At 40.3% G+C, this 27,181-nt stretch overlaps 1 protein-coding gene across 1 annotated transcript; it reads left to right on the top strand.

Annotated features, from left to right (window-relative positions):
* Window positions 1–1,429: 1,429 nt before the first annotated feature.
* On the top strand, window positions 1,430–15,625 carry ca5a (carbonic anhydrase Va; the record flags this gene model as incomplete). The annotated part of the gene is made up of 7 exons (XM_083893378.1): window positions 1,430–1,571; window positions 8,360–8,557; window positions 9,244–9,362; window positions 12,018–12,113; window positions 12,218–12,280; window positions 12,466–12,624; window positions 15,330–15,625. 7 exons carry the CDS (start codon window positions 1,430–1,432, stop codon window positions 15,498–15,500), a joined length of 948 nt encoding a protein of 315 aa, XP_083749504.1. The 3' UTR covers window positions 15,501–15,625.
* Between the last annotated feature and the right edge of the window lie 11,556 nt (window positions 15,626–27,181).

The following is a 27,181-nucleotide window of genomic DNA, read 5'->3' as shown; positions in this document are numbered from 1 at the left end:
TTGTGATGTGATGTAAAAATCGATGATCTTGTCAGTGGACTTTGACGTGTGGAGTAGTGAGTTGTTTACAATGACAACATACAGTACATCACCAGTGCAATGTCACCATAACAAGAGTGTAATGTCCTTATTGCTGACTATTTCAAAACAATGGCACACTGTGTCAAAAATGATAATAACTTAATATAATAAATGACTAGCCCAAACATGGAATGTTCTATCTCAAATAATTGCTACATATCTGTAATATCTTTTTATTTTTGCTTAATTATGTGTTAGTGGTCTCAAAGAGGACATAGAATGACAGACACAAATAAACATTTATACATAAAATTAACATAAAACTCACATAATGTAGAGGTTCATTCGTTCATAAAGTTTTGGGGTTTTATTCATTGGGAGATAGGGGTTGTTAAATTAGATTATGCGTTGAAGGAAAAGTTAAAATAGGTTAGTTAAGTGTAAAGGTGCTACGAGGGCATATGTTTTATTAAAAAAAAATAAAATAAAAAATAGTAACAACAAATCACTCTTCAAATGGGATTTTTTGGGGTTTAAAAGGGACTTCTAATGCAGATTATAATCTCAATATAGATGAGCGTTTTAACCTGAGACTGAGTTTCTGAGTTTATGGAAGTTAATAAACCAGTTATACAACTTCTGCCCTGATTCATGATAAAATAAGTAAAGAAACGCTACAGAAACAGTTCAACAGTGCAAGACACGAGGAAGGGCTTTATTTTATTTTGAGTTTAATCCAAATCCAGCAATGAAACTCCAGTCTCCCAATCACACAATGCAGTCTTTACTCTCAGAAATAGAACTGCTTTATTTATTTATTCATGTATTTTTATTTTGTTGTGGCCTCATCTAATCCTCTTCCGCATAAATGGGATTAAAATTCAGATTTTTATCTCAAAAACGAGAGCATGGATGTTGTCGTCATCATCATCATAAGTAACGCCCCTCGAAGAAACCCTCTGATTGGTCAGTGTGTATGAAGCCCCGCCCCCTCCTCCTGTCTTTCGCCGTAAACAGTTTCTACGGCGTTTCTTCACTTTTCTTGTCACGCACCGGGGCGGAGGTTGAATATCGGGCGTTATTAACTTCCGTAACCTCGGTCTCAGGTGAAAAACGCTGCCCGGCTGCGACGGGTGTTGCATGGGATACGTGTAACGACACCCCCCCCTCTCTTTCTTTTCCCCGCCTATAGACACACGGTAGGAGGGCAGAGACCGAGAGAAGCAGCCAAACAACACGAGTCTTGTTGTGGAAAATAGCTCGCTGCTGCTAACTGGAAGCTACATCTGTAAAGGAATTTAAACGGCACGCTAACGCTAGCTAACGAGTTAGCTAACTATTTAGGAAGCCGCGCGCTACGTCTGACGTTTCATCCCCCGGACAACCACGCTGAGGTTTTCTTCACAACATGGTGACTCTGTCATCTGTCATCAGACCGCTGGCTTCTCAGCTCCAGCGACAGCTCGGCAGACACGCCAGGAGTCACCGGGTCACGCCCGTCAGGAGGTGCAACCTCACGGCGTGTTCCAGCAAATATGTGCTGTCACAGAGTGAGTACCAAAATACATGCTAATATACGATAACATTCACGCTCTCACACACCGTTAATAAGCGTGTTCACATCCAACATCAGTGTGTTTGTGTGTCAGTGTGAAGGTGACCCACTTTTGTGTTTTTTGACAGTCTCTAAACTCTTAAATTGTGGCTCACATTGCGTCAGTTAGTGGTCACTTTTGTTGTCAATAGTGGAGGAAAAAAAAACGTGCGCGAGGGAGAAATGGAAAACTCGGAGCGGAGTATGGTTGCTGGATTTGGATCAAACTCATCTGTGTTGAAGTTTTTCTGTACAAAAATCGAATCTGTCGATTATTTTCACCGATTAATTGGGTACCTTTGACCCAATATCTTTAAGTAATAATCTTACTATTTATTCTATCTCAAAAATAACGACTCACTACTTTAAATACTGAAGCTAACTCAAACGTTTGACTTTTGAAATTACTTACTAACTTAAACGTATGAACTTAATATGTCAAAATAATGACTAAATATCACTGACATTAGTGAGTTTGTGTGTCAGTTTGAATGCTTCCTAGTTTTGTTTTCCCACTGCCTTTAAAAGCTCTCATAGAGGTCATCATCACCGCATCATCAAACCGGAAGGCTGTACCAATTGGTCATTTGGAAAAGCATTTGGAGTTTTATAGACGACTAAGTTATAACAATTCAGTAGGGATGTGAATCTTTCAGTGACTCACCATTCGATTCAATTCTTAGGGTCACGATTCGATTCTCAATTCAACCGATTCGATTCATACGATTCTCGATTCAAAAATGTATACAATGCATAGTGTGTTAAGGGAAATGATTGCATCAAAACAATACAGTTTGTATAAGATAATGTGATAATGTGATCACACAAAGGCAAACTTAAGACAAAAGTTAACATTTATTCATTCAAAACAAATAAAAACTTTATTAACATGAGTAGGTGAAAACCCTCTATTGTGGTTCACACAACAAAAGTTGTGTGAACCACAATTTTAGCAACAATTTTACATCGTGACATGCATGAATTTTTCCACTGGTGCCACCACCAGTTATGTAAAACGTGTTGTATTACAATTGTTTTTGTTTGTGTCTGTGTTCTCTATAGACTTTGTTTACAGAAGAACAAAATAAAGTCGCAAACATAAAACGGCATTGATTTTGTTAGGTTAGCCTTTTGTCAAGTGGCTGAAATCTGTGTTTCACTGTCCCCTCTAGCAGCCATGTTTTCAGTGAGGGTGAGAGTCAATCCTGTAGCGATTCTGTCTGTTCCCAGACTTAAAACTCTCCTAATATGGATTTTCTGAAACGTCAATGGAGAAAATGAGTCATGGGGATTCATATTCGGAACCAGAGCCGTTCTAAAAATGGGCTGCGACTGTTTGTCTCCATCTCCACTGAGTTTTGTTTGATTCCACAAAAGATGTTTGCTTATTTTTCCAGTATTCTACAGCTTACATTTTCCTTCATTTTGGATTTGACCTGAAAATGTCTTGAGAGACGCCAGAGCTCATCAAACGAGTTGCAGCAACGCCCTCACCACCACACCCCAAAACATAATAGTTGTCTCGTTCTCCATTTCCTGCCAACAACAACAACAGCAGAGTCAACGTACAAGGAAAGAACGTAAAGTGGAGAAACAGCCGTGTGCAGCAGAACTGTAATGTTTAGAAAGGATCAAAACATTGGCAAACATATGCGTTTTTTCCAGTTTCGTCAGAAGGTTTTAGGACTTGATTTCTTCTTCGAGGAACAATCTCACATGGGGAATTAAAGTCCCCTAGGTTACCCAAATTACAAACATACACATTTTTCCACTTACTTTGATCGTAGTGTTGGTTTCACCCACAGACGTTTTGAGTTGGACTCGTCTCTACATTTAGACATCTCACTGTTGACAGTTTTTTCCAGTGAAAATTTTATTTTATTTCAAGTTTATTTGATTGGTTGCAATGCAAATTAACATAGTTTACAACTCCAGCCTGCCATAAATATGTTGTAGTAACTGATGTTTTGCATAGTGATTGAAGCTATTGACAGTTTCCAACTCAACTTGGCCTTTTGTGAAAGCAGATTTCAAGATTCCAATTCCTTAAAAAAGATAGCTGGTACATGTAAGCTTACATGTTACTATTATGTAGTTACAGGCCTAGAACATTGTAAAATACTTAAAAATGTTTGTGTTGCACATTATTTGACTGAGAGTGTGACCCATATTATGTAGTAGATTTTTTGGATGTGTCCTATGACCTTTGTGACTTTCACTGAGACGTCACATGTCCTTTGTTTCTAACTAATAAATAGGATAGGTACGGCGTGTAAAAGCTGCGTGGACCAGCGACTCATTTGTGATGTGATGTGAAAATCGATGATCTTGTCAGTGGACTTTGACGTGTGGAGTAGTGAGTTGTTTACAATGACAACATACAGTACATCACCAGTGCAATGTCACCATAACAAGTCCTTATTGCTCAACTGTGTTTTTTCCACAGTTGTTACGTCAGGGCAAATGTGGATATTTTAAGGCTCCCATAGAGTGGTCCTATCGCACATATATGCGAGTTATGGCGGTCTACTCACATACATTAACTTGTTTTTATTGTCAAAAACCTCCTAGTTGCTGCAAACCAGACGATTAAAATCTCTCCTCACTGAAGCTCTCGTCAGCTGTTCTCCCAGCGTTCTCAGCAGTGGCTGAACTGTTGTTTCTAAACTTTAGAGCTTCATAAACGAGGTAATGGCGCAGATACACACCATAAAACAGATTTAATTGGAACTTCCTGTCTATGGGAGCTTTAAGTTAAAAATGAAGGCGCTCTAAAGTAAACAGTCCCTGCTAGTTTTCACTTATGCAGAGAAAGCTACGTTAAGAGATGCTCCAGCCACGTTCAAAACATAGACCTTCCGCACTTATAAATAGAGAAATCCTTCACTTTTAACCTTTCTTTTCTTCAGTGAGACAGATATGTTGACCTATCGCTGTATGATTGTCTTGTTCATATATTGGTGATGCTGAATTGTTGTATCATGATGTTATTGGTACAGTGGACCGCATATCGTGCTGTGATTCCCACCCTGAGGAGTGATGTTGCAGAGCTTTTGAGAACATGTTGTGTAAAGTAGCGTCGTGAGTCAGATCCAACACTAAGTTCTGGAAACTGAAGTTTTTCACTGTTGTTGTGGAAATTCCTCTGCTGCTGGTGAAGAATGAAATATTCTTATTTTTATTTTCGTTGCAAGGAAAAGGTCAATCTTCAAAGAAGTTGATCCTAGCTGGAGAAAGACCCCGAGCAAAGTGAGCCCTCCACATTTATACCTGAGCAACTCCCCTTTTGCATTCATCCAATAGACAAGGAGTCTGCCATTCAAGGCTGTGTTTTCACCACTCTTTGTCTACTGTAGGTATCGGGGAGCCGACTCTCTGCGGATGTTGTAGGAAGGTGTCAGTTCAGGCTAGACACAATACACAATAGGGATGGGAATTTCACAAATTGTTAGAGTCGATTGTCGAGGTCCACGTGTCAAATTTTTTGTCAACTTTTTTTTTTTTTTTTTTTACAGCAGCAACAGCAGTAATGCTGGGGTGGAAATTATTCTACACTGTACTACTTCATTTTAGGGTCAAAGACATGGCTGTAATGTCCCTTATTGACCATCAGAACAGCAATAATAAAAATGAGGGGCAAAAAAAAGCGGACTCTCCGCTGGAACGCATGTGTCGCCATTTGCCAGACGGCTCAGGTTTTTGAACCTGCGCTTATTAGGTGTCCACCAGAGTGAAGTACAGTGATCCTGACTGGGTGAGATGCCGTCTTCATTTGTGTAGCGCTTGTGTTATGTCGCTCACCCCTGTCCAAAACTTAAGCGCAACCTCGTTCGCACTGCACACACACACACACATGCACGCACACACACACACACACGCTTGAATGCACGCAGCCACTCGAGAGAACGAGCCGGTGACGCGCGTTTGTGACACTTTTTTTACTTTTCATTTTTTTGTTGAGGTGCGCACGCGTGTCGATTGTTGGTCGATTTGTCGACAAAAAAGTCCCATCCCTAATACACAATATACAATATACTATACACAAAGGACCTGGTATCCTGTACTGTGCAGGTATAGGGTGATGGGCAGTTGTAGCTCTGAGTCAGAGAAATTGAATTTACCATTACACTGTAATAGGGATGTCACGGTTAACAGTGTAACGGTAAACCGCAATAACATTTTTGACGATAATAATTACCGTCTTCATTTCAAAAAAAAATATTATCTCTGTGAATAACCGCGCCCGCGGTGTAGGCACCGTGAGCCTTTCCAGCGTCTCCGTCTGCTGAAGTTGCCGCGCAGGCGGACTCTGTAGCCTACAACCTGATGTTCAAACTTTATCGAAGCTGGAATCATGGCCGAAGGAGGAGACGACAGCCCTCAGGACATATACTTATATGAAAACTCACCCATAACAGTATAGCGCGGTCCTGGCGTCACGTCATCATCTCAGACAACTACCGTGTGTGTCCTGCTCTCTTTCAGCCGCTGAATAATCCATCTGTTTGTTGTTTTTGTGACGATGAAGTCTGCTAAGACGTTAGCATAAAGATCACTAGCTTAAAATGCTAACAGTCCACACACCAGCAGTCTCTGAGCTTTCGCTGTCATTGTGAAGATGTTCAGCCACAGACAATTAGTGTCGTGTTCTCCTTGCCTACCTTTGTCAAACAAAGCTTTTGTTGATGACTGCTTTGATGACAATCACACTTTAATTTTGCACTGCACACACACACACACACACACACACACACACACACACACACACACACACACACACACACACACTGCACACATAAGCACAGGAAAGTTCTATGCACTATCTCTCCCCTCTCTCTCGCTCTCTCTGTACTGCATATTAATTAGCCATGTGTATTCTCCGTGATCGTCAGCTGATTGGCTGAAAAAGCAACAAAAGCTCTGGAATGTGAGATCGCCACACCCAAACTAGGAGTGATTCACAGCGATAAAACAACCGTAATTCAAACACAAAGTTTATGGTTTTAAGACCCACAATACTGTGTCAATAATGTTAACATGATAGTACAGCTGCAGCGCCCACTGCCAGCATATTAAAAATGCATAGCTTTTAGGACTATTAATACTTTCTGAACATATTCACACACTTTTTTAAAAATACCACGATAATATCGAAAACCGAGATAATTTTGGTCACAATAACCGTGAGGTTCAATTTTCATACCGTGACATCCCTACACTGTAAACTTCTTCAAAGCTTTATGCCGTCAGTACTTTCATCTGCGACCTGCTCTGAAATGAATGGAAACCAGTGGCTTTAGCAAATGCAGTGTCAGCATCTTGCTCAAGGGCACGTCCACGGGACACACACTTTGCATGTCAAACTAACACTTATCACGGCACATTAAACAATGCTACAGACTTTGAAATCTTAAAGTAAGTATGAGATTAAAATTGGTAACGTGGGTAAAAGTTGGTATACCTTCAAAAAATGGTAATAAATCTCTAGTTCGCATATGACTGCTTGTACAAAATTAGGAAGTTTAAGCTAGCAACCATGTTTGTGATGTCAGGTGCAATGGTTAGAATGTGAAAAAACTGAATGACTCCTGCCAACACTGAAAATAGGAAATTTTTGGGTCATATTTTTGTCAAATTTAGACGGATTTCCCTATATTGTTTATTGTTGTTTTCCTTGTTACACCAGCTTTTGGAAAATAAAAGTCTCAAACAGTAATATGTTATGTAGACTTTCTTATCAACTGGTAACCGTCAGGTTGTTGTTGATGCACTCAGGTTTGCGCTTATTCACATTCTCAGTAACAGCTGCTCGTTAGACACCGACTCATTCATTTCATACACTCTCTCCAGTGTAGCTCTTGGTCACGCGGCACACCGAGCACATGAGTCAAATTAAAGCAGTTTCTCGGGTGCCGGTGGACGAGTGAATGTGCATGAGTTGCTCTGCAAGCACTTGCTGTGTTTCTGTGCAGCAACAACAACAACAGAGTCAGGCGGTCCAACTCCCCCAGGAGGAGCCTGTGAAGGGGGATGAAGATGAAGGTCATATCCCAGTCAGACCTGTTCAGCTCGCCTCACAATGGAAACCCTTAAGCTCCGGATGAAAGGATAGCGAGAGAGAAAAACAAAACAATAGATTGCACTGCTTTTCTACTCTTTGACCTCCCACACTTAAATGCGTTCGTGTTGTGGTTGATTCCGTAAGTAATTAGGAAAGACAAAATGGAGGTACGTGGAGAACACGAGCAGAGGATCAGGTAATTTGACCGACCGCAGGTCTTGGTTCGATTCCCCTGCTGTGGAGCGGAGCTGGGGGCGTGCCAGGACATTCCGCGTGTCACTGTGTCTGCACAGCCGGCTCTTATTTTGTAATTTCCTTTCAGGGAAAAAAAAAAAAAAAGAAAGAGTGTAAGAGGAGTAGGAGGAAGTACGATTGCTCATTTGCTCCTTCTTTCTTTCAGTTCCTTCAAACAGCTCCAGGAAAGAGGAGTGTGTTTCTTTCCAGCTCTGTCAATGTCTCATTCTTGAAGCTGTTCTGAGGCAGCTTACTTTTTTAATTTATTTGTATTATTTATTTCAAAAATGGATTGTTTGAAAATGCATCAGAAAGCAGCAGAGCACAACATGAACAGTGGGTATCAGCATTTTTGTTTTCTGAACAGGAAAACATGTGATTTAGCTTTTGGCTTTGGTTTCCTTTACATTTGAATTTGAATTCCTCCTCTGCTTCTTCTTCTTCTACAGTTCATCCTATGTGGCAGGGACCCCTCGCCGTACCTGGAGGCGATCGTCAGTCCCCCATTGACATCATTCAGCGGAAGAGCGTCTTTGACTCGGAGCTGAAGCCCCTGGTCGCCGACTACGACCCAGACAGCTGCCAGCAGATGTGGAATAACGGTTACTCCTTCCTTGTGGAGTACGACGACACCACGGACAAGTCCAGTGAGTACTATTGTGTCTAGGTATCGTGGCGGTGTGTCTAAATCCAACCACAACTGCTGTTAAAAGACTTAGGATTAACTCTTTCTTAAACCCAACCCCCTCCCCCCCCAACCTTAAAGAGCCGTCTATAAGTAAAGCTGGTGGTATTAAGGCTGCATCTGATGATTGTCATGTGACTCATTCTTGCGAGTCTGTAGTATGGAGTCAATCATGTAACTCTTTAATATCGCTCTTATTTTAGATAAATATAATAGTGTTATTCAGTGTCTTGTTTTGTAGTATTTAGGCCTTAGGTTGTTCCTCAGAGAACAAGAAACCGGTTCATAACAGACACGTGTGAATAATAATAATAAGGTTACAAAAGAAACAGGTTTTTGTGACGAGTAACATGAGAAATGAAATAATAACTGTGTATAATCTGAGCTTACGCTTTGCCTTTGTCAAAAAAATAATATATTTTTTGTCATGTTCTGCTCTATTGTGTGGATAGGAACTGGTAATGTGTTGATTTAATGAAGGCAATAGAGAGTCTTTGTGTGCTGAGAGATTGCAGCATCTTCCCTGTAACGTCTTCCGTGTGATCGTTTCCTCCTTTCATGAAAGAAATCACTTTTTAGAAAAAACTTAAGATGACTCGACAGCTTTGACGAATGGGATTCTTAACATGCCTTGGTTTTCTGGTGCAGCACTGAAAGGAGGCCCCCTGCAAGACAAATACAGGCTCTGCCAGTTCCACTTTCACTGGGGAGAGTGCAACGACTGGGGGTCGGAGCACACCGTGGACAGGAGGCTGTTCCCCGCTGAGGTATTTATGTGCAGCTGAATGAACCAAATTAGATGAGGAGTTAAATCATTCCTGCGTTAAGGTTTTATAGAGTTAAAAGTATGGAGGTGTTTTAGAACTCAACATTCTGTAAGAAGCAGAAAAGGAAACTGATACTGTCAGGCTTTTGGGAAGAGGAAGTAAAAGGTTTCTTTTTAGATGTTTTTAGCAACAATAAAAACTATTTGAGGATTTTTTATTTTTTTTAATCTACAAAGCCTTCTTTATCAGTTTTTGTTTTGGATGTTATGAAATCACTTGTACTGTAGCGTGCAAGATGATAGAGTAAAGAGATTTTCTAGAGCTGAAACAATGACTCGGTTACTAATTCTGGGCACATTAACACTAACGCACAGTAACGCATGCCGCGTTTCCATGACGACTGACCGGAAAAAGAGGCGCGTGACGTCATGTTAACGTGACTCCCGATAGTTAAAATTAGTCTCTAAAGTAACGCTAAACTTTAAAAACAGAGGCACACATACGCAGGTCATGGATACGCTGGTTATTTGTTAGCGCTGCTCTTTTCCTTTAATAAACAGACCGCTCCAGTTCCACTGTATGCGCGCTAACGCAGCTAACGCAGCTAACGCAGCTAACTGGTAAACAGTGCCTGGACTCCGGTGCCGCGGCATGTAAACATGACGTCATGCACGTATTTTTCCGGTCAGTTTTTCTGTTAACGTGCGTTAGCGTGCCCAGCACTAGTTTTTTCATGATTAAAACAAGATTTCTGATCGTTTTAGCTTCTTAAATACAAATATTTTCTTTGTTTCTTTGCTCCACATGACAAAGAAGCAATTCAAACTGAATCATTTTGGTTTGTGGACATTTTATGGACCAAAAAATTCATCGAGAGAATAATCGACTGATTAGCGATTACGAAAATAATAAATGATTTTCTCATATCTTTTATTCAGTACATAGCTTATGATCCATGTGTGTTTAAGATACTAAATCAGTCAGAAATCTTGTTTTAATAATGGAAAAAGCTTCAAACCAATTAATAATCGATGAATTGTTTCAGCTCTAGTCCAGACAGTGTCATAAAGTGTTGAACATCATCACTTCCAGGTCTTCCAAACCTGGAAGTGATGATGTTCTCAAATTTATTTTTTTGTGTCCATAAACCAAAATATTTCAGTTTTCTTCTTTTATCAAATGGAGCAAAGAAACCAGAGAATAATCACATTTAAAAACCTCTAAAGCCCTAATTCAGATATTTCCCGTGCACACAAACACGATGACATCATTTATTATTAAGACTGCTACTCGGGTTATGCTAAAAAAAAACTAAGCTAACAGGTGAGTCAGCACATTAGTTCCTGACTTCCTCATCAGTGCTTCTCTGCTCAGAAGGACAACATCACATCGCTGTCTTATTTTTCTGAACGAGTCATTGTGGACGTTAAAGCCAAGAATAATAGAAGGTTTGACCTCACATTTGGTGCAAACGCATCATTAAATGTCTTTTGTGTTTAGTACTGACACAAAGAAATATATGTTCTCTGCCTATATTGAATCTGCTGATTAGTTCACTTCACTGCTACACCTCTTTATCTTTATTTGGAAAACATCACTCTGCCTCACCTGTTGTTGTTTTTATCACACCTGTCGTTGTGCACACACCCTCTGTAGTTGCCTTTGAATACCCCTGACACACCTGCTGCTGGGTGAATGTACAGGTTCAGCACAGAGGCAGAGCCACACACACACACACACACACACACTGTGTGTTTGTATTGTGTGACAAAGCCACTGTATGGAAAAATTGTATTTATATAGCCCGACAGTCTTCTTTCTCTTTTAATGCATGACTTTCTGAACAGTTTAAAGTTTAAAGAGTGAACGTATCAGGTTGTGTGTCACGTGTGTCACGTGGTTGTGTACACGGTGTCAGGCGTGCTTTGTGTTTGTCTGTTAACTCTTAACCTGAGTGACAAAACATCTATTTTAATGTTGTTCCATTAACTGTTACGCTATTATGTAACAAGAGGTTTTGACCCTGTGCGTGCGTGCGCGGTGGGAATGTGAACGCGTCATTGTTCTCATCACTCAGCAGTCCTTTTGTGTCTGTGCAGGACGATCAAGTTACAGATCTGACCGACCAATGTCACCTGTCTCTGTAAGAGCGCTAACGTTTTAGATTCACGCATGTGTATATATGTATATACGTATATATGTTTACGTATATATGTTTATATATATTTGTATACATATGTATTTATATACATACATGTACACATATATGTATACATACATGTATGTATATGCATAAATATGTCTATATATACATAACTATTTTGATAATCAGTTAACTGCAATATAATATAAAAAATTAAATATTCTCTAATTTCATTTTTTTTTTTTTATGTTTTTTTTCTCCTCTCACAGTAGAAATAATAGTCAAAAAATAATCTCCAGATGAATTTACAATTGAATTAAGTTCCAGGTTATATCCGTGATTACTGGGTCATGAGGAGACTCTGAGAAAGGGAGGAGACTCGAGAAAGGGAATTTGTGGATGGTGGAGTCATTTGCGTCAAGACGGAGGTTAATCTCACACACACGCACACAAACACTGTTAATGATGGGTTGTGTGTGTGTGTGTGTGTGTGTGTGTGTGTGTGTTCACAGCTCCACTTAGTTCACTGGAACTCAGAGAAGTACAGTCTGTTTGAGGAGGCTGTGATGGAGGACAACGGACTGGCTGTGATCGGAGTCTTTCTGAAGGTACACACACACGCACACACACAGACAGACAGACACACCTTCACACACTCTACGTAGCTCTGTGTCAGTGATTTTAATCCACATTGTCTCATGTCCTGGTGTAGGTGGGGAAGAGACACGAGGGGCTGCAGAAACTGGTGGATGCTCTGCCTGCCATCAGACACAAGGTGAGTCCACGTTCCCCTCCCTCCTCTCTACGCCACCTTGTGGACAGATCTTTAGTGGTTTACAGTTAAAAATTAGTTAATTTCTGAAGAATATTTTGTCAAACGTGAATAACTATGTCATTCTGTGAACATAAAATAAGCAGTTTTAGGCAGGATGTGTTTTGTCCTTTTGTCGCCCTCTGTAGGAGAGCGTGGTGGAGTTCACCAGGTTCGACGCAGCCTGCCTTTTACCGAGCAACATCGACGACTACTGGGCGTACCACGGCTCTCTGACCACGCCTCCTCTCACTGAGTCTGTGTCCTGGATCGTGATGAAGCAGCCCATTGAAGTCAGCCACGATCAGGTGTGTGTGTTTTCTTGTATTTGTAGCTTTGTGGGGACATCTTTGCTGGTCCTCAAATCTTTATGTCTATGATGTGTCCTCACTAAGATATAAAAACACGTTAGAGTGCGTGTGTGTTTTTAACCCCGTTTTTCTAGTTTGTCTTTATATATTTTTAAATTGTTCAACATAAAGACTGAAATTCTGTCTTAAACTCGTCGTTATGAGGTTAAGAACGATTACAGAATAATGACATCATCCACCTTTATATATAACCCCCTTTAAGTCTGTTTTCTATATTCTGGTTTTATTCCATATCATAAACACTATATGACACCAGTGCACTACTGCATTTTAGAGTTCAGGTGGTCAGAAATATGAACTCTGATGTTGCTCTGTGTGTTGGATGTTTCAAATAACAACATTTTGTTGAATACTATACTTTTTGGGAGCAGATGTTGTTCTGTCACCTCGCAGTAAGAAGGTCACCTGTTTAAAATCCTGGTTTTCCCTTCTGTTAGGGTTTTTGTCCGAGTTTACTTTCACACTTTTGCACTTTAGTGAAGTGAAGCGAACCTTTTTGATAACGTGTTCCTCTCCTCACTGCGTCAAGAATGACTGAAGGAATTCTGTTGGTTAATGAAGCACAAACGTCTGAGCAAAACACGGAGCTGCATCGAATCCTACAGTTTTATGTGAACATACGACACATACTGTATATATTAGGGATGCACCGATTGCCATTTTTGGGGCCGATTCCGATTTTTCAAGAAGTTTGACCTGCCAATGCCGATTTTAGCCGATTCCGATTTCAATTTTTAAAACCACTTTACAGCATACAGAAATATATATATTTTTGCATATTTTCTTTATTAGAACATTTTAACATATAAATACAATCAGTTCACATCCAATATCCAACTAAAAATACAAAAACTAATCACTACCTGTATGTGTAGTTTATTTAAGTTTAAACATATTTCACAACATAGTACTACACACAAATAAGTAAATAAACTAATGACCAAGAGCGCACATCTCTCTCTCTCTCTCTCTGTGTGTGTGTCTCTCTCTCTCTCCCGCCCCGTGCCTGGCGCTCTCTGCGCACACACAGGTTTAAATGACAAACAAACAAATGCTGAGTGCTGATCAAAAGTTTTGTGCAAGTGATTTAAGGTCCTGACTCTTGTCTTAAATATGACAGGCTTCATTCAGTGATTGAAACAAATATATAAACATTAATGAAACGTTTACATGCAGAGCGCGCGCTCACTCACAAAGCAGACGGCAACGGCGCGGCTGCGCAGATGTTGTGTGATCAAATACACCGGTACGGCGGTATATTGAAAATTCATATCATAACGAAAACCGCCCAGCCCTACACTCTACTACATGTGCGTGTAGCCACATGCACGTGTGTTGCTGATGCTGCGCGATGCGGGTGCATTTGATCGGCTTATTAAAATCGGAATATTTCTGTCTGATTGCGGCCGATCACGTTAAAATTGGCCGGTTCCGGTCACTGGCCGATTAATCGGTGCATCCCTAGTATATATAGGCTGCTCTGCGTTGTCGTCCGCGTCCTGCGTTTGGTTCACCGAGACCTGCGTTTTTAGGCGGACCACAGTTTGCTTCTTTGGTGCGGATCAGAGCTCGGTTTTTCGTTCATAGCTCCTCCCCAAACGAACCGGACTTTCTGAGAAAACGGATTAGGATTCCATTTAGAAGGAGCTGGTGTGGATCTCCCTGTGTTCTCTCCTGGCTCCTCCCACAGTCCAAGGTTAATTAAGTAAACCTCAAATCTAATTATTCTAGTGCTGGGCACTAGGTTAACGCACATGACACATTTCCATGACGATTTACCGGAAAAAGACGTTTGTGACATCATGTTTATGTGCCACGACACCGGAGTCCAGGAACCGTTTACCAGTTAGCTCCGTTAGATGCATTAGCTCCTTTTAGCGTCGTTAGCGCGCCTACAGTGGAACTGGAGCGGTCTGTTTATTAAAGGAAAAGAGCAGCGCTACAAATAACCAGCGTACCTGTGTACTGAGTATGTGTGCCTCTGTTTTTAAAGTTTAGCGTTACTTTAGAGACTAATTTTAACGATCTGGTGTCACGTAAACGTTAGCGTGCCCAGCACTAAATTATTCTTTACCTTGTAGCAGAGAAAAACTGACAAACTAAAGTGTGAATGATTGTTTTATGTCTGTATTTTGGATCTGTGATTGTCCGGTTAGCTGTCCACGCTTTAACGTGCGTTTTTTGCTTATGTGGACGTGTTTTGGACGTGTTTTTTTCTTCACCACTATTTGGCGCCACCTGCATCTTGTTTTGTTTCCATATAAATGAAAAGTGCTGTATCAATAAACCTTTACCTTTACCCAGTAAACACTCACCTCCAGGTCCCTTTTGCTGACCCTCTCAGGATAAGAGGTGTAGAATGAGATGAGATGATGTTGTTCTGCTGCCCTCAAGTGGCCAGAACGAACTAGTGCAGCTTTGGTTTGACCTAAACTTGTTGGAACTGTGAGGTGAAAGTAAATCCTCTAAAATAGGACAGTCACACCACGACTGTCCTCCTTAAATAAAGGTGTGTCTCATCATACAAACTGGCATGACAACATTTTTGCTTCATGACCTGTAAACTACAGGTGTGAGGATGGAGTGAATTAAATTCTCTTTTATTTTATTTTTAAACTTTTCTCCCCCTCTCCCTCCCTCAGCTGGCCGTGTTCCGGAGCCTCCTGTTCACCTCTGCAGAGGAGGAGGTGCAGAAGAGCATGGTGAACAACTTCCGCGTGCAGCAGCCTCTGCGCGGCCGCACTGTGCGCTCCTCCTTTACTCCCTTCCTGCAGGAGGCGCCGTCTGCTGAGGGCGACAAGCACAGCCACTGATGCTGCAGGACAGAGTACACTCACACACACACGCACATTATTCTGTGTCTTTTAATCTATTATATTTTATCTGGCGTCACACCATGAACTGCAGTTACAGCTGATGCTCATGTACATGAAGAATGTTTCTGGGTTTATATTTTCTCTTTTTGTTTGGTTTTAATGTTTCAAACCCATTATGGGATGGTTACTATCAACTTGTATTTGTCATACATTTTTACATTTTATCGGGTTACTGTGCACGAGAGCTTCAGCAGAGTTAAATCAGGGCTTTGCTGTGATGTTTCTCTCCATATAAGGAATTTGGAGGTGCTGCCTGTTTACAGTTCACACTTTAAACGGGCTGCAGTCATTTCCTTCTGCCTCTTCAGTTGTTACTTACATGATATCCGCATCATTTGGTGTTTTTAAATTCCTTCTTTTTGGGTTTGTCCTGGATTCTATGCATACAATACATGTTTTATACATCTGTTTTAAAGAGATTATGCTGTAGTGTATACAGTACGTCTGATATTCAGAGTTTCTACCGTATAATACTGTAGCTGTGTCTCAATTCATGGACTTAACGCCTCCACGGAGGCCTGGTTCAGATTTACATTTTAGCTCCTAATCCACAAATCACAATCAGTACATGTAGCGACGGAACAGAGGAGGTTTGTCCTGGATTGAGACGCAGCTTTCCAAACAGAGCCTTGTGTCAAATAAGTGACCTGCAGTAAATGCACAAACAATGCCAGGCTGCTGTAGCACAGTGTTCTTAATACTGAATCATCTTGACGTTCCATCGCTGACAGGGAGGACAGTAGACCACACAGTGCCTTACATGCTCTCGGTGTGACTCACTGCTGCTGTTTTTGGCAGAGTTTCTGCTGCAGAGAGCGCCATCACATCCACACCTGCTTCACTGAACTGTGGCTGTGGCTTCACGGCCGGTTTATCGGTCACAGATTCTTGTTTCTCTTCCGTTTGAATGAAGTAAATCGACTCAGTGGAGCAGAACCTACAGAGAACAACACTCTGAAACACTCTGCTCTGGAACTGAGAGATGCAAATTCACCGAAACTTATACACTCTTAGAAATAAGGGTTCCAAAAGGGTTCTTCTAAAAGGGCTGAGGTTCTACCTGGAACTATTAGCTTCTGAAAAACCCTTTCCCAAAGAAAGGGTTTTTCAAGGGTTCTAGGTGGAACCTTTCAAAAAGGGTTCTCCTATGAGGACAAGCCAAAGATTCTTATATGGTTCTATTTAGCACTTTTATTTCTAAGAGTGTATATACTGTATATCTCGACCAACAGATGTGTCCGTTTATTTGATTATATTATTTCCTTTGTTGCTATTTTAACACAATCAGATTGTACTGTTATGGCGTTTTACATATTATTATTATTATTATTGGACCATAACTGGTCTAAGCTGCTTCTACTTTAAAAAAATAAGATTTTCAAAGATGTAGTGATGCACAAGTGATGCAAGCAACTATAATTGTGTTGGACAAATACTGTATATTAATGCTGTATAGATATATATATATATATCATATCGCTAACTGACTGTCCCTGTACTTTACATGATGTTATATTTGAGCGACTTAAAGGGATAGTTCAGGTGTTTTTTTTAAAAGATGATTTTCACGCAGTTTCTCACTGAAAACGTGGCTTCCGGTGATTTATGAGGCTCACCTAATCAAATCCACACCATCTTAAGGTTCCGATATCTTCACGTTCACCACTTAGTCCTACAGTTTGGACTTTAGTCAGAAAAAGGTCTGTGTAACACGGAGATACAGCAGAAAATTATATATGAAAGGGTGTTCTTAAGATTCTTGGAAGAAGGTTAAAAAATAGTTTATTAAGTGTTAAGTGGCTGGAAGTAGTAGTTTTTTTCAGTTGTAGTCGGAATATGGAAAGTCGGCACAACCTCGCAAACCTTCCAGTTCCAAATTCCGACTTCACGTCTGGCTAACAAAGAGGTAGAAAGTTATTTCCATAAATTTCCACGTGACTGGAAATATTCCAAATTGGACACTTGCCACTGGAATTAATGGGATTTTTTTTTACAACCCTAACATCACAAAACAAATACTAAAATACAACATACTTGGAATAATACAGACAAGGTAAACTTGATTTACAAAGCCGCAGCAAATCCCCCGCCAAAACAAAAGCGGTGACGAGGGTTTTGTCACGAAGCAAAGTCGTGTAATCTTGCATCATCTGAGGAAGTGTGGCAGGCGTTCAACGCTCGGGCTCACGTCCAAACAGTAGGTAGCAGCCGACGTGGGTGCATCTTACTATGCGTTTTTTAAAGGATTTGAGTCTTTGAACAATGATTCAGAAAGCTGCATTGGACACGGTTGTCTTCACAACTCCCCTGTAACAATGCAAATGTGCTACATGGACGCACTCACTGATGTTGATCTGCTGTGACGGCTGCAGACCTGTTGGACTCACACTGAAGAGGCCACAGGGGGAGGAGGGGCTGAAGGGCGGGGAAAAGACTGTAGTGAGTGCAAACGTTGTGTGAAATTTGAGTGCGTTTGTGTTCGTTTGTAGCACTTAAAGAGATGGTTCAGGAAGTGTGGTTGTATAAATACTGAAGCAGCGTGTCACAGATGCTCACTCTCACAACACAAGGAAAACTGGATTTTAGCCACCGTTTCACCGTCTTTATTCCCCTAATATTACAACTTTATTCTTGTAATATTACAACTTTATTGTAAAATTACAACGTTAACTTTATTCTTGCAAAATTACAACTATATTCTTGTAATATTACAGCTTATTCTTGTAATATTACAGCTTATTCTTATAAAATTCCAACTCTATTCTCGACTTTACGACTTTATTCTCGAAAGATTAAATTTTTTTTTATCCTCTTCAGTTTGGCCCTAACGCTCTGTTGTAGTTTTCACTTTAACATGAAAGATGATTTTCCTACGTCCAGAAAGTCTCTTCCTGAAAACATGCGAGTCGTCTTTCAACTCAAAGTTTGTGGGTTCTATTCCCGTCTCCGCTAATCTACATGCCGACATGTCCATTTCACTCGGAAGGCGACCTTTTCTGTCTGGAAAGAGGAGTTTGCTCTCCTGCACCAAATCCCATAGAGAAAATCAGCGATTTTACATCGCGGCTCACAAGATGCTCTTGCTCTACTTCTTCCTCCTTCGATAAGTTTAAATGTGTCGTTTTGTGACTTCTGTGTTTGAAAACTGTCGCTCAGATCGACCTAAATGACTCAAGCTCAACAAACCAGACGTTAGCAGACCAGCAGCTCTCGTGTGTCTGAGCTAAAAACACCCACCTAAAGATTGTGAAGTGCTGAACGTTATTCTTCTTAAGATGGTGCCCCCTAGTGTCCGTGCTGTGCTGGCAGTCATGTTTTCATGTCTTTGCAGTCGTCTTTATCTTTATCAAAACACCTGAACTGTCCCTTTTCACGGAGTCTTGTGTGGTTACCGTGTGTGACGGAAGATAAGGGACTGAGGAGTGATGCATTCATCTTGTACAACTGTATTTGATTTGTTGATTCATGCCTTGATTGGTGTCTTGTGGCATTTTCCTTTTTTTAAATTAAAAATTGCCCTTTTTTTTACCCCTTGTTGTCGAGCATCATCTCCAGCCTCAAGTGTTACTGAACGTTTGTGTTTTCCCCTTCACCGTGTTTTGCCTTCTGTGGCTCAGCGTGATGTTTTAGCAGGTGTACGCGATGTTCACGTGCACAAGTTTATTTGTGCAGCGGGCAGCCGACATTCCTGTGCCCTGCAGAGTCCTTAGAGGCCCTCGTCTCCTCCCAGCGTTGCTTTGCTCCACCTGCATGGGACCCAATGTTCGACCAGGAAGTGTTTTCTTTCCCCCAGAGACCCCCTGGTGTTCAGGGTGGTCACATGATATACATGTAAAAACAACTTACAGTCATAGATGTACAGCAATAATAATAATATAGCAATAAAGTATCATGTGTTGATAAAATAATGTCTGTGTTTGTTTTTAATTCGGTGAAGCACGGTTCCCACAGGTCCTTGAAATCCTTGAATGGTCCTGAAGAGTTTGAGGAAATCACCCTAACTAGACAACTTTTTAAAAATTATGAGTTAATTCTTGTAAAATTCTGACTTCTTTCTCGTAAAATTCTGACTTTTTTCTCATAATATTATGACTTTATTCTTGTAATATTATAACTTTATTCTCGTAAAAATTAAGCCTTTATTCTCGTAAAAATTAAGCCTTTATTCTCATAAAATTACAACTTTTTTAAAATTATGACTTTATTCTTGTAAAATTCCGACTTTATTCTTATAATATTACAAATTTATTCTCGTAAATATTAAGACTTTATTCGCATGAAATTACAACTTTTTTAAAATTCCATTCTTGTAAAATTCTGACTTTATTCTTGTAATACAACTTTATTCTTGTAAAATTTTGACTTTATTCTTGTAAAATTCGGACTTCAATCTTGTAAAATTCTGACTTTTTTCTCATAATATTATGACTTTATTCTTGTAATATTACAACTTTATTCTTGTAATATTACAACTTTATTCTTGTAAAATGTACAACTTTGTTGTCATAAAATTACAACTTTTTTAATATTACAACTTTAATATTGTAATATTACGATGATATTGTTGTAAAATTTCGTCTTTATTCTTGTAAAATTCTGACTTTTTCCTAATAGTATGACTTTATTCTTGTAATATTACAACTTTATTCTCGTAAAAATGACGACTTTATTCTCATAAAACGACAACTTTTTAAAAATTCCTATATATTCCTATAATAACTTTTTTAATACTACGATTTTATTCTCAAAAGATAAAAAAAAAATTCTCTTCAGTTTGCCCCTAATCCTCCGTCGTAGTTTTCACTTTGACATGAAAGATGCTTTTCCTGTGAAGAAAGTATGTACCTGAAAAAAACTCAAAAGTTTGTGGGTTCTATTCCCGGCTCTGCTCGTCTGCATGCCGACATGTTCTCGGACACTTAACCCCATGTTGCTGTTGACGACTGTGCCGGCACCGTGTGAATGGAAAGATGAGTGATTTGATTGGTCATCAAGACTAGAGAAGTGTTATAAAAATACAAATTACAGTCATTGGAGTCTGAGTCTACAGCTTCTGTCTGCTCTGAATCGATATCACACCCTCACCTCACCTTTGAAGCCCCTGAGGGGATGTGAAGTGGCCCCCACCCGGACGCCTGAGGCCCTGTGGGGGGGGGGGGGGGGGGGTGGTGCTGTTCAAACGCTCTTTCATACACTCCGTATATGTTGTGTATGGGAGTGAGTTGGGTTTCCCCACCTGACTCAAACTAAGAGAGAGAGCTGAAGCCTGAAGCCGACCTCTCTGGGTGTTTATTGTGTTTGGCTGCAGGGGCGAGAGGGACACACCTGTCAGTTCCCTTTATTGTACGAGAGAGAACAGAGTTGAGAAATGCTTTCAACTGTCGTCTGTGTACACACACACACACACACACACACACACACACACACACACACACACACACACACACACACACACACACACACAATGAGGAATCTCTGAATGAAGTGGGACTTTACAGCACATGATAACACACACACACACACACTATCATGATATTTATTTATTTGCTATGCGTCGTCTTCCTCTTTTCGTGAAAATGTTGTCAAATGCGTGTCCTCCAGGAAATAGAAACACTTTGACAACGCGCGTTACTTCAAGAGCTCAGTATTTTCTCAGGTGGTAACTTGGTGTATGAGGTTTCGTGAAGGTTATCGAGGTGACGATCGCACTGTGAGTTATGTCCAGTTCAAATGTCTGGAATAACAACAAGAAGAATTTATCCGAGGAATTAAAATGATGACTTTAGATTTCCATTTTAAAAGAGATGAGAAATCATTTAAAACAAATTCCCTGTATTGTTTTGTAGATAAACACATAAGTTTAATCAAGCTAAGGCCATAGTCCGACTAAGACGGGCAATCGGACTACTTGCTGAGTCTGAGTATACATGCTGTGTACATCTAACCCCGCCTCCATAGGTGGCGCTGTATCTCTCTATAAGCTAGTGCGTATTGAATCGGTTTCCTGTTTACTTTTTTCGTCACAGAAAACCAAACAGTTGAACGGTGAGATGGATCGTGCTGTGGTTCTGTACGTTTGGCACCTGCTCTACGTGTTAATCGTGATGCAAAGTAGCTCGAGCATGGCTGCTGTGTTGTCCAAAGAAAGACGCAGTTTATAAGTCGTCTCCTTCTTCACTGTTAGGAATGTTCCTGTAAGACAAACAGTAAAGAACTGGCAGCTGGGTTGCCATTATGTTACTGTAGAATTAACATCTTTTTACTGTCACTGAAATGTACAGTTTTGTCCTGTAAATGAAAAATACAGTGAAAACTGATATTTAAAATATCTTTCACTGTATTTTACAAATAAATGACTATTTAGCTTGTATTATTTGTACATTTCAATAATCTATTAAAAAACATATGATTGCACACAGTTAAAGGCACTTTCGTTAAGAAAAACATGTTACATGTCACTGACTTTAGGTTTCACAAAATTTCAGTTTGAACCTGGCCACAAGCACGGAAGGCAAATGGTTCATTTCCTGAATTTCAAAAATTCATTAAAATTATTCCTTAAGAGGTTTGCAAATATTTTCAACTGATCCTTGTTCAGGGCGATGCTGACTATTATGATGGTGAATTTCAAGTCATTCCGAGATACTTTTTGTTTTTGAGACTAAAGTCAGCTCACTGTCAAAGTGCATCAGGGCGAATGGATCATTTCCTGAATTAAAAAAATTTGCAAATATTTTCAACGGATCCTTGTTCAGGGCGATTTCACCAGTTTGTTTTTCATACTCCAAGAGAGATAAATGTGCTCCTTAACAATTTATCATTTACCCTTAATGTCCTCTTTAAATGTAGCTGCACACTGTATAAAAGCCAACAGTGCTTTAGGCCTTTGTTCTATAAATCTTAACCTGAATTAATGTACATTTTGTGTCCGACAAAGAAAATCCTTGAATCCGAGACATGAAAAGACTGAAGCAGGTTCTAATTAGAGACTCCAGTCTTCCTGTCGTCCTTCTGTTCCCTGTTTGAGGTGAACAGTTTCAGGTCAACAGGCCACAATCCTTCCCCCGTTTTCTATAAAGGCAAACGTATAAACACGGCACATACAATGAGAGGCCCTGCTACGTCTGAACTCCAGGCCAGCAGCTCTTCCTCTTCGTCTTCCTCCTCCTCCTCTTTTACTCATCTTTGTGTTTGTATGAGGATTCAGATTTTTCAGACAAAGGACTTCCATCCATGGGAATCCTGTTTGGATTTCAGTGCCAGTCTGAACTGGTTTGCTGTGGATGAAATGTCAGACTCAGCTCACTCCTGCAGTAAAAACCTCACATAAAAATGTTCATATGTTTTAGTTTCTGCAAACACTTTTGCAAAGTTGCTAACATTTCAGGCTTCTGTGGTAAAAAAACCCAACATCTTATTTGTTGATATTTGTTCAAATTCTTCAAACATCAACTCCAACAACTGACGCAAAACAAAGCAAATTCCGTACCTGAGCCAAGATTCACATCTACACTATTAGAAATAAGGGTTCCAAAAGGGTTCTTCTACAAGGGCTGAGGTTCTACCTGGAACCATTTGCTTCTGAAAAACCCTTCCCCGAAAGAAAGGATTTCTCAAGGGTTCTTGGTAAAACTAATGGTTCCAGTAAGAACCATTTTGATCCAGAAAACCCTTTAAAAACCCCTTTCCTGAATAAAGGGTTTTAAAAGGGTTCTTGGTGGAACCCTCCAAAAAACCTTTTTATAAAGGTTCCACCTGGAGCCAAAAAGGGTTCTCCTATGAGGACAAGCCAAAGAACCTTATATGGTATTATTTGAGTGTACTCAAGTCTTCTCATGCCAAATTTGAAAGGTCACAGCAACCTTGACCTTGACCTTTGACCCCCAAAATCAACTTCTCTGAGTTCAAGTGAACGTCGCAACAGAAGGAACCAGAAATAACGTCATGTTTTGGGGAAATTTCGGCTTCCAACAGCGACTGGAACGCATCGCAGGTGTCGTCCTGGGGCCATGAGGAAGGGAACCGTGCCTGAAACATCAGGGTTGCTGGTTCATTTGCTGGTGAGCACTGGAGTGACCACCAAACCTATGCCCTTGAACATTCATCATGGCAAAAAAGAAGCAGAGAGAACTGTTATCGAAGGAAGTGAGGAAGAGGACAATGGATGGACAGGTGTTTACTTTTGTGTCGTCAAAATATGTTCTCCAAAACTCTAGGGGGAGCTCCGTAGTTCCACTTTCCCACATTTCTTTGATTAAAACAGTTCCAGAATGGTACGCCGTCACCGCCGCGGTCATCCCTCCTACTGCTCCATGGACAAAACTGCTTGTTGTTCAGTGTCCGTTTGTTGTTTGAATATTTGATGATTCCAGTGGTCGACCCTTGAGAACGTTCCCTGGGAAAAGAATCCCGAGGCAGAGTAAATGTTACCACAGCTGCAAGGAGGAAGATCTCTCCCACACCCACATCACACAGTCTTCCTCGCCCTCATCATCATCATCACTCTGCCAGAGTGCGGTGATCACATGATCCCTGCTGGAATGATATTGTTTGTGTGATGTGTGATCAGAGTAAAGTTATTCAAAAACAAATGTACATGGACAACCCCCAACACTGCAACTCACAATGGACCAGTGTGTCAGACTTGGTGGGAAACCTCCTGGGTTTTTTTAAGACATTGAATCAAAGAGTGGACGCTGTGGACGCTGTGGACGCTGTGGACACTGTAGACGCTGTGGACGCTGTGGACGCTGTAGACGATGTGGACGCTGTGGACGCCACCTACCGAGGACAAAAATGTCTGTCACTCTGTATATATTATATTTATTTGTGATTATGCTCTGAAGCTCTGTGTATTTGTTGTTGTTGTTAGAGTTGCTGTGGACAAAAACTCGAGAACTTGGAGGAAACTGTGACGTTATGCTATGCTATGCTGTTATGCTACATTGTGTCATGTAATGTTATTTTATGCTATGTTGTGTTTTCATGCATTTCAACATATAATGTTACGCTATGTTGTGTTGTTATGCTATGCTATTTTATTTGATGCCATGTTATGCTATTTCATGTTATGCTATGCTCTGCTGTGTTATGTTATGCTATGTTGTGTTTTCATGCTATATTGTATAATGTTACACTATGTTGTGTTGTTATGCTGTGCTATTTTATTTGATGTCATGTTATGCAATGTTATTTCGTGTTATGCTCTGCTCCGCTGTGTTATATTATGCTTTGTTGTGGTTCCATGCTATGTTGAATACTTTTATGCTATTTTATGTTATGCCATTCTATGTTATGCTATATTATGTTATGCTATGTTGTGTTCTTATGCTATTTTATGTTATGTCATGTTATACTATGTAATGCTATGTTATGTTATATTATATTATGTCATGTTATGCTGTTGTTATGCTATGCTATGTTGTGTTATGCTATGCTATGTTATTTCATGTTATGTTATGGTGTGTTACGTTAGGCTATGCTATCAGAGCAGAGTACCAAATCGCTCATTGCTCATTGTTAATTTGACACTTTACAGTTTATTCAACACATTTTAAATTCGTAGAGTATCTATGTCGCTTAATTGGAGTTTCCAATTTATTTATTTTATTTTATTTTATTTGACCTCACTGTATGCGTCTGTGACATGAGATGTGGTCAGTAATCCTTCGCCTCCCACTGTGACTGGAATAGAACAAACATTCCCAGGTACTGCATGCTGAGGAACCTGTGGGAGCCGTTGCACAGGTTTACTTAGACAGACAGACAGGCAGATTTAAATAAACCATGGTCCACACGCACAGACTGAAGTGCATTTATGTTTCTCCATCTGTGGCTCGACCTGAGACGAAGCTCTCGCATTTTTCAGGCTTTGAGCAGACGAGGAGAAACAATATCAGGACGCACCTTGAGGCTTTCGGGATTTGGAAGACTGTGTCCAGCTTGTCTGAGAACAGGAAATTGTGTGTCTGGATGGGAGCTTTCAAACAACACTTGTTCAGAGTGGACAGACATTTTGTCTTTAATTAAAAAAACAAAAACTCCATGCTGTCAGACAGACAGGACACATCAGACTTTCCAGTTGGAACCTTGTTAGCTGTTGTTTAGAGTGTGTTTCTGTTTTGAGAGCATGTGTGTGTGTGTGTGTGTGTGTGTGTGTGTGTGTGCGTGTGTGTGTGTGTGTGTGTGTGTGTGTGTGTGTGTGTGTGTGTGTGTGTGTGTGTGTGTGTGTGTGTGTGTGTGTGTGACCACAGCACTCCCACCACAGCCTTTAACCCTAGCACACTATCGCTCAAATTCAAAACACCATCACTAACGCCGGGTGATTTTTACCCGAGATAATAAATACACTCAATAAAAAGTACTTGTCATCAAAATATGTCAAAATATGACAATACATGACACATTTGAGTAGTGTTCTTTTATTTTAAACTGTATCATGTCAAACAAAATGAAAGAAAAGCATCATGAGGGGACCATATAAAAATGCTCCAAAATTACTGGAAAGTTAAGAATTTGGGAACAAAAAATGTCAAAAAAAATAAAATAAATAATGAAGATGAAAACTTGGTTTTCATAAAAATCACATGAATGTATTTGCTCGGGGTGAAAACCAATGGTGATCTAGGGTTAAGCCCAGGACACACTGACCCGGGGGTTTGACTGTGTTTTCGCAGTTTGCAATGATACAGTAATAGTGACGCGTAATGTGACGTCGTTATAGTGAATGTGACAGAACAGACAACAAAGGAGGACGTCCAGCAGCTCTTTTTGTCGCTGCTCTGTTCGTGGCTGTGTTTCTCAACAAGACGTCAATATTTGTACAAGTACAGACTGCGGTTTTACGTTTTTCTGTCGTCCAATCAGCTTACTGTCGTGGGCGGAGCCAGTCTAGTGCCACCGCGACCATATCGTACCATTTTACTGTGAAAAAATGGAACAGTTGTGGTTATCTTTGGTACTGTTACTAAGGGAAAGGCAGAAAAATATGCAGTATCGTACCAAACTGAACCTTCTACTCCCTACTCTGCAAACCTGTGGATATGTTTTTTCCTCAGTGATCTTTTTCTTCTGCAGCTGTATATTTCCACCAGGGTCAGTCCATCAGCTCCTTGTCTCAGATATTCAACTCTAGGACTCACAGCAGGGCCTCCTCTAACCTCACAACCCTGTCCTGTGCCACTCCTTCCCCATAATCCTCCCTCTGTGTTGTTTCAGTTCAAAAAATCCAGGACAGCTGGTTCAGCAGCATTTACAGGCCGTGTTGAACTGTTGTCAAATCTACCTCCAAAGATACAGATATCTTGTGCTCCTGGCTGTTTTGAGGTTCTCAATCTTTTCCCTGGTTACAAAAGTTCAGATTCAAAATAAATAAATAAATAAATAAATAACACCTATAGGCTTCATTTCGCACAACTTTGAAAAAACAAGCTTAGTTTATGCTTACATTAAATAATCCTTCATCTTCAGGCCAACACAGAAGCAGCATGTGTTAAACAGCTCTCACATTAAAAAGGAAGCTAAATCTGCAAACATTTTATTGGAGCTGAGTCAGATTATTAAATAATCTGAATATGAAAGTTCTGCATCCTTATTACTAAGAATGCCTTCACACCTCT

This window comes from Microchirus variegatus (assembly GCF_963457635.1).
Source record: "Microchirus variegatus genome assembly, chromosome: 8".
Classification (NCBI taxonomy): Eukaryota; Metazoa; Chordata; class Actinopteri; order Pleuronectiformes; family Soleidae; genus Microchirus; species Microchirus variegatus.
This window is presented reverse-complemented; position numbering and strand designations above follow the sequence as displayed.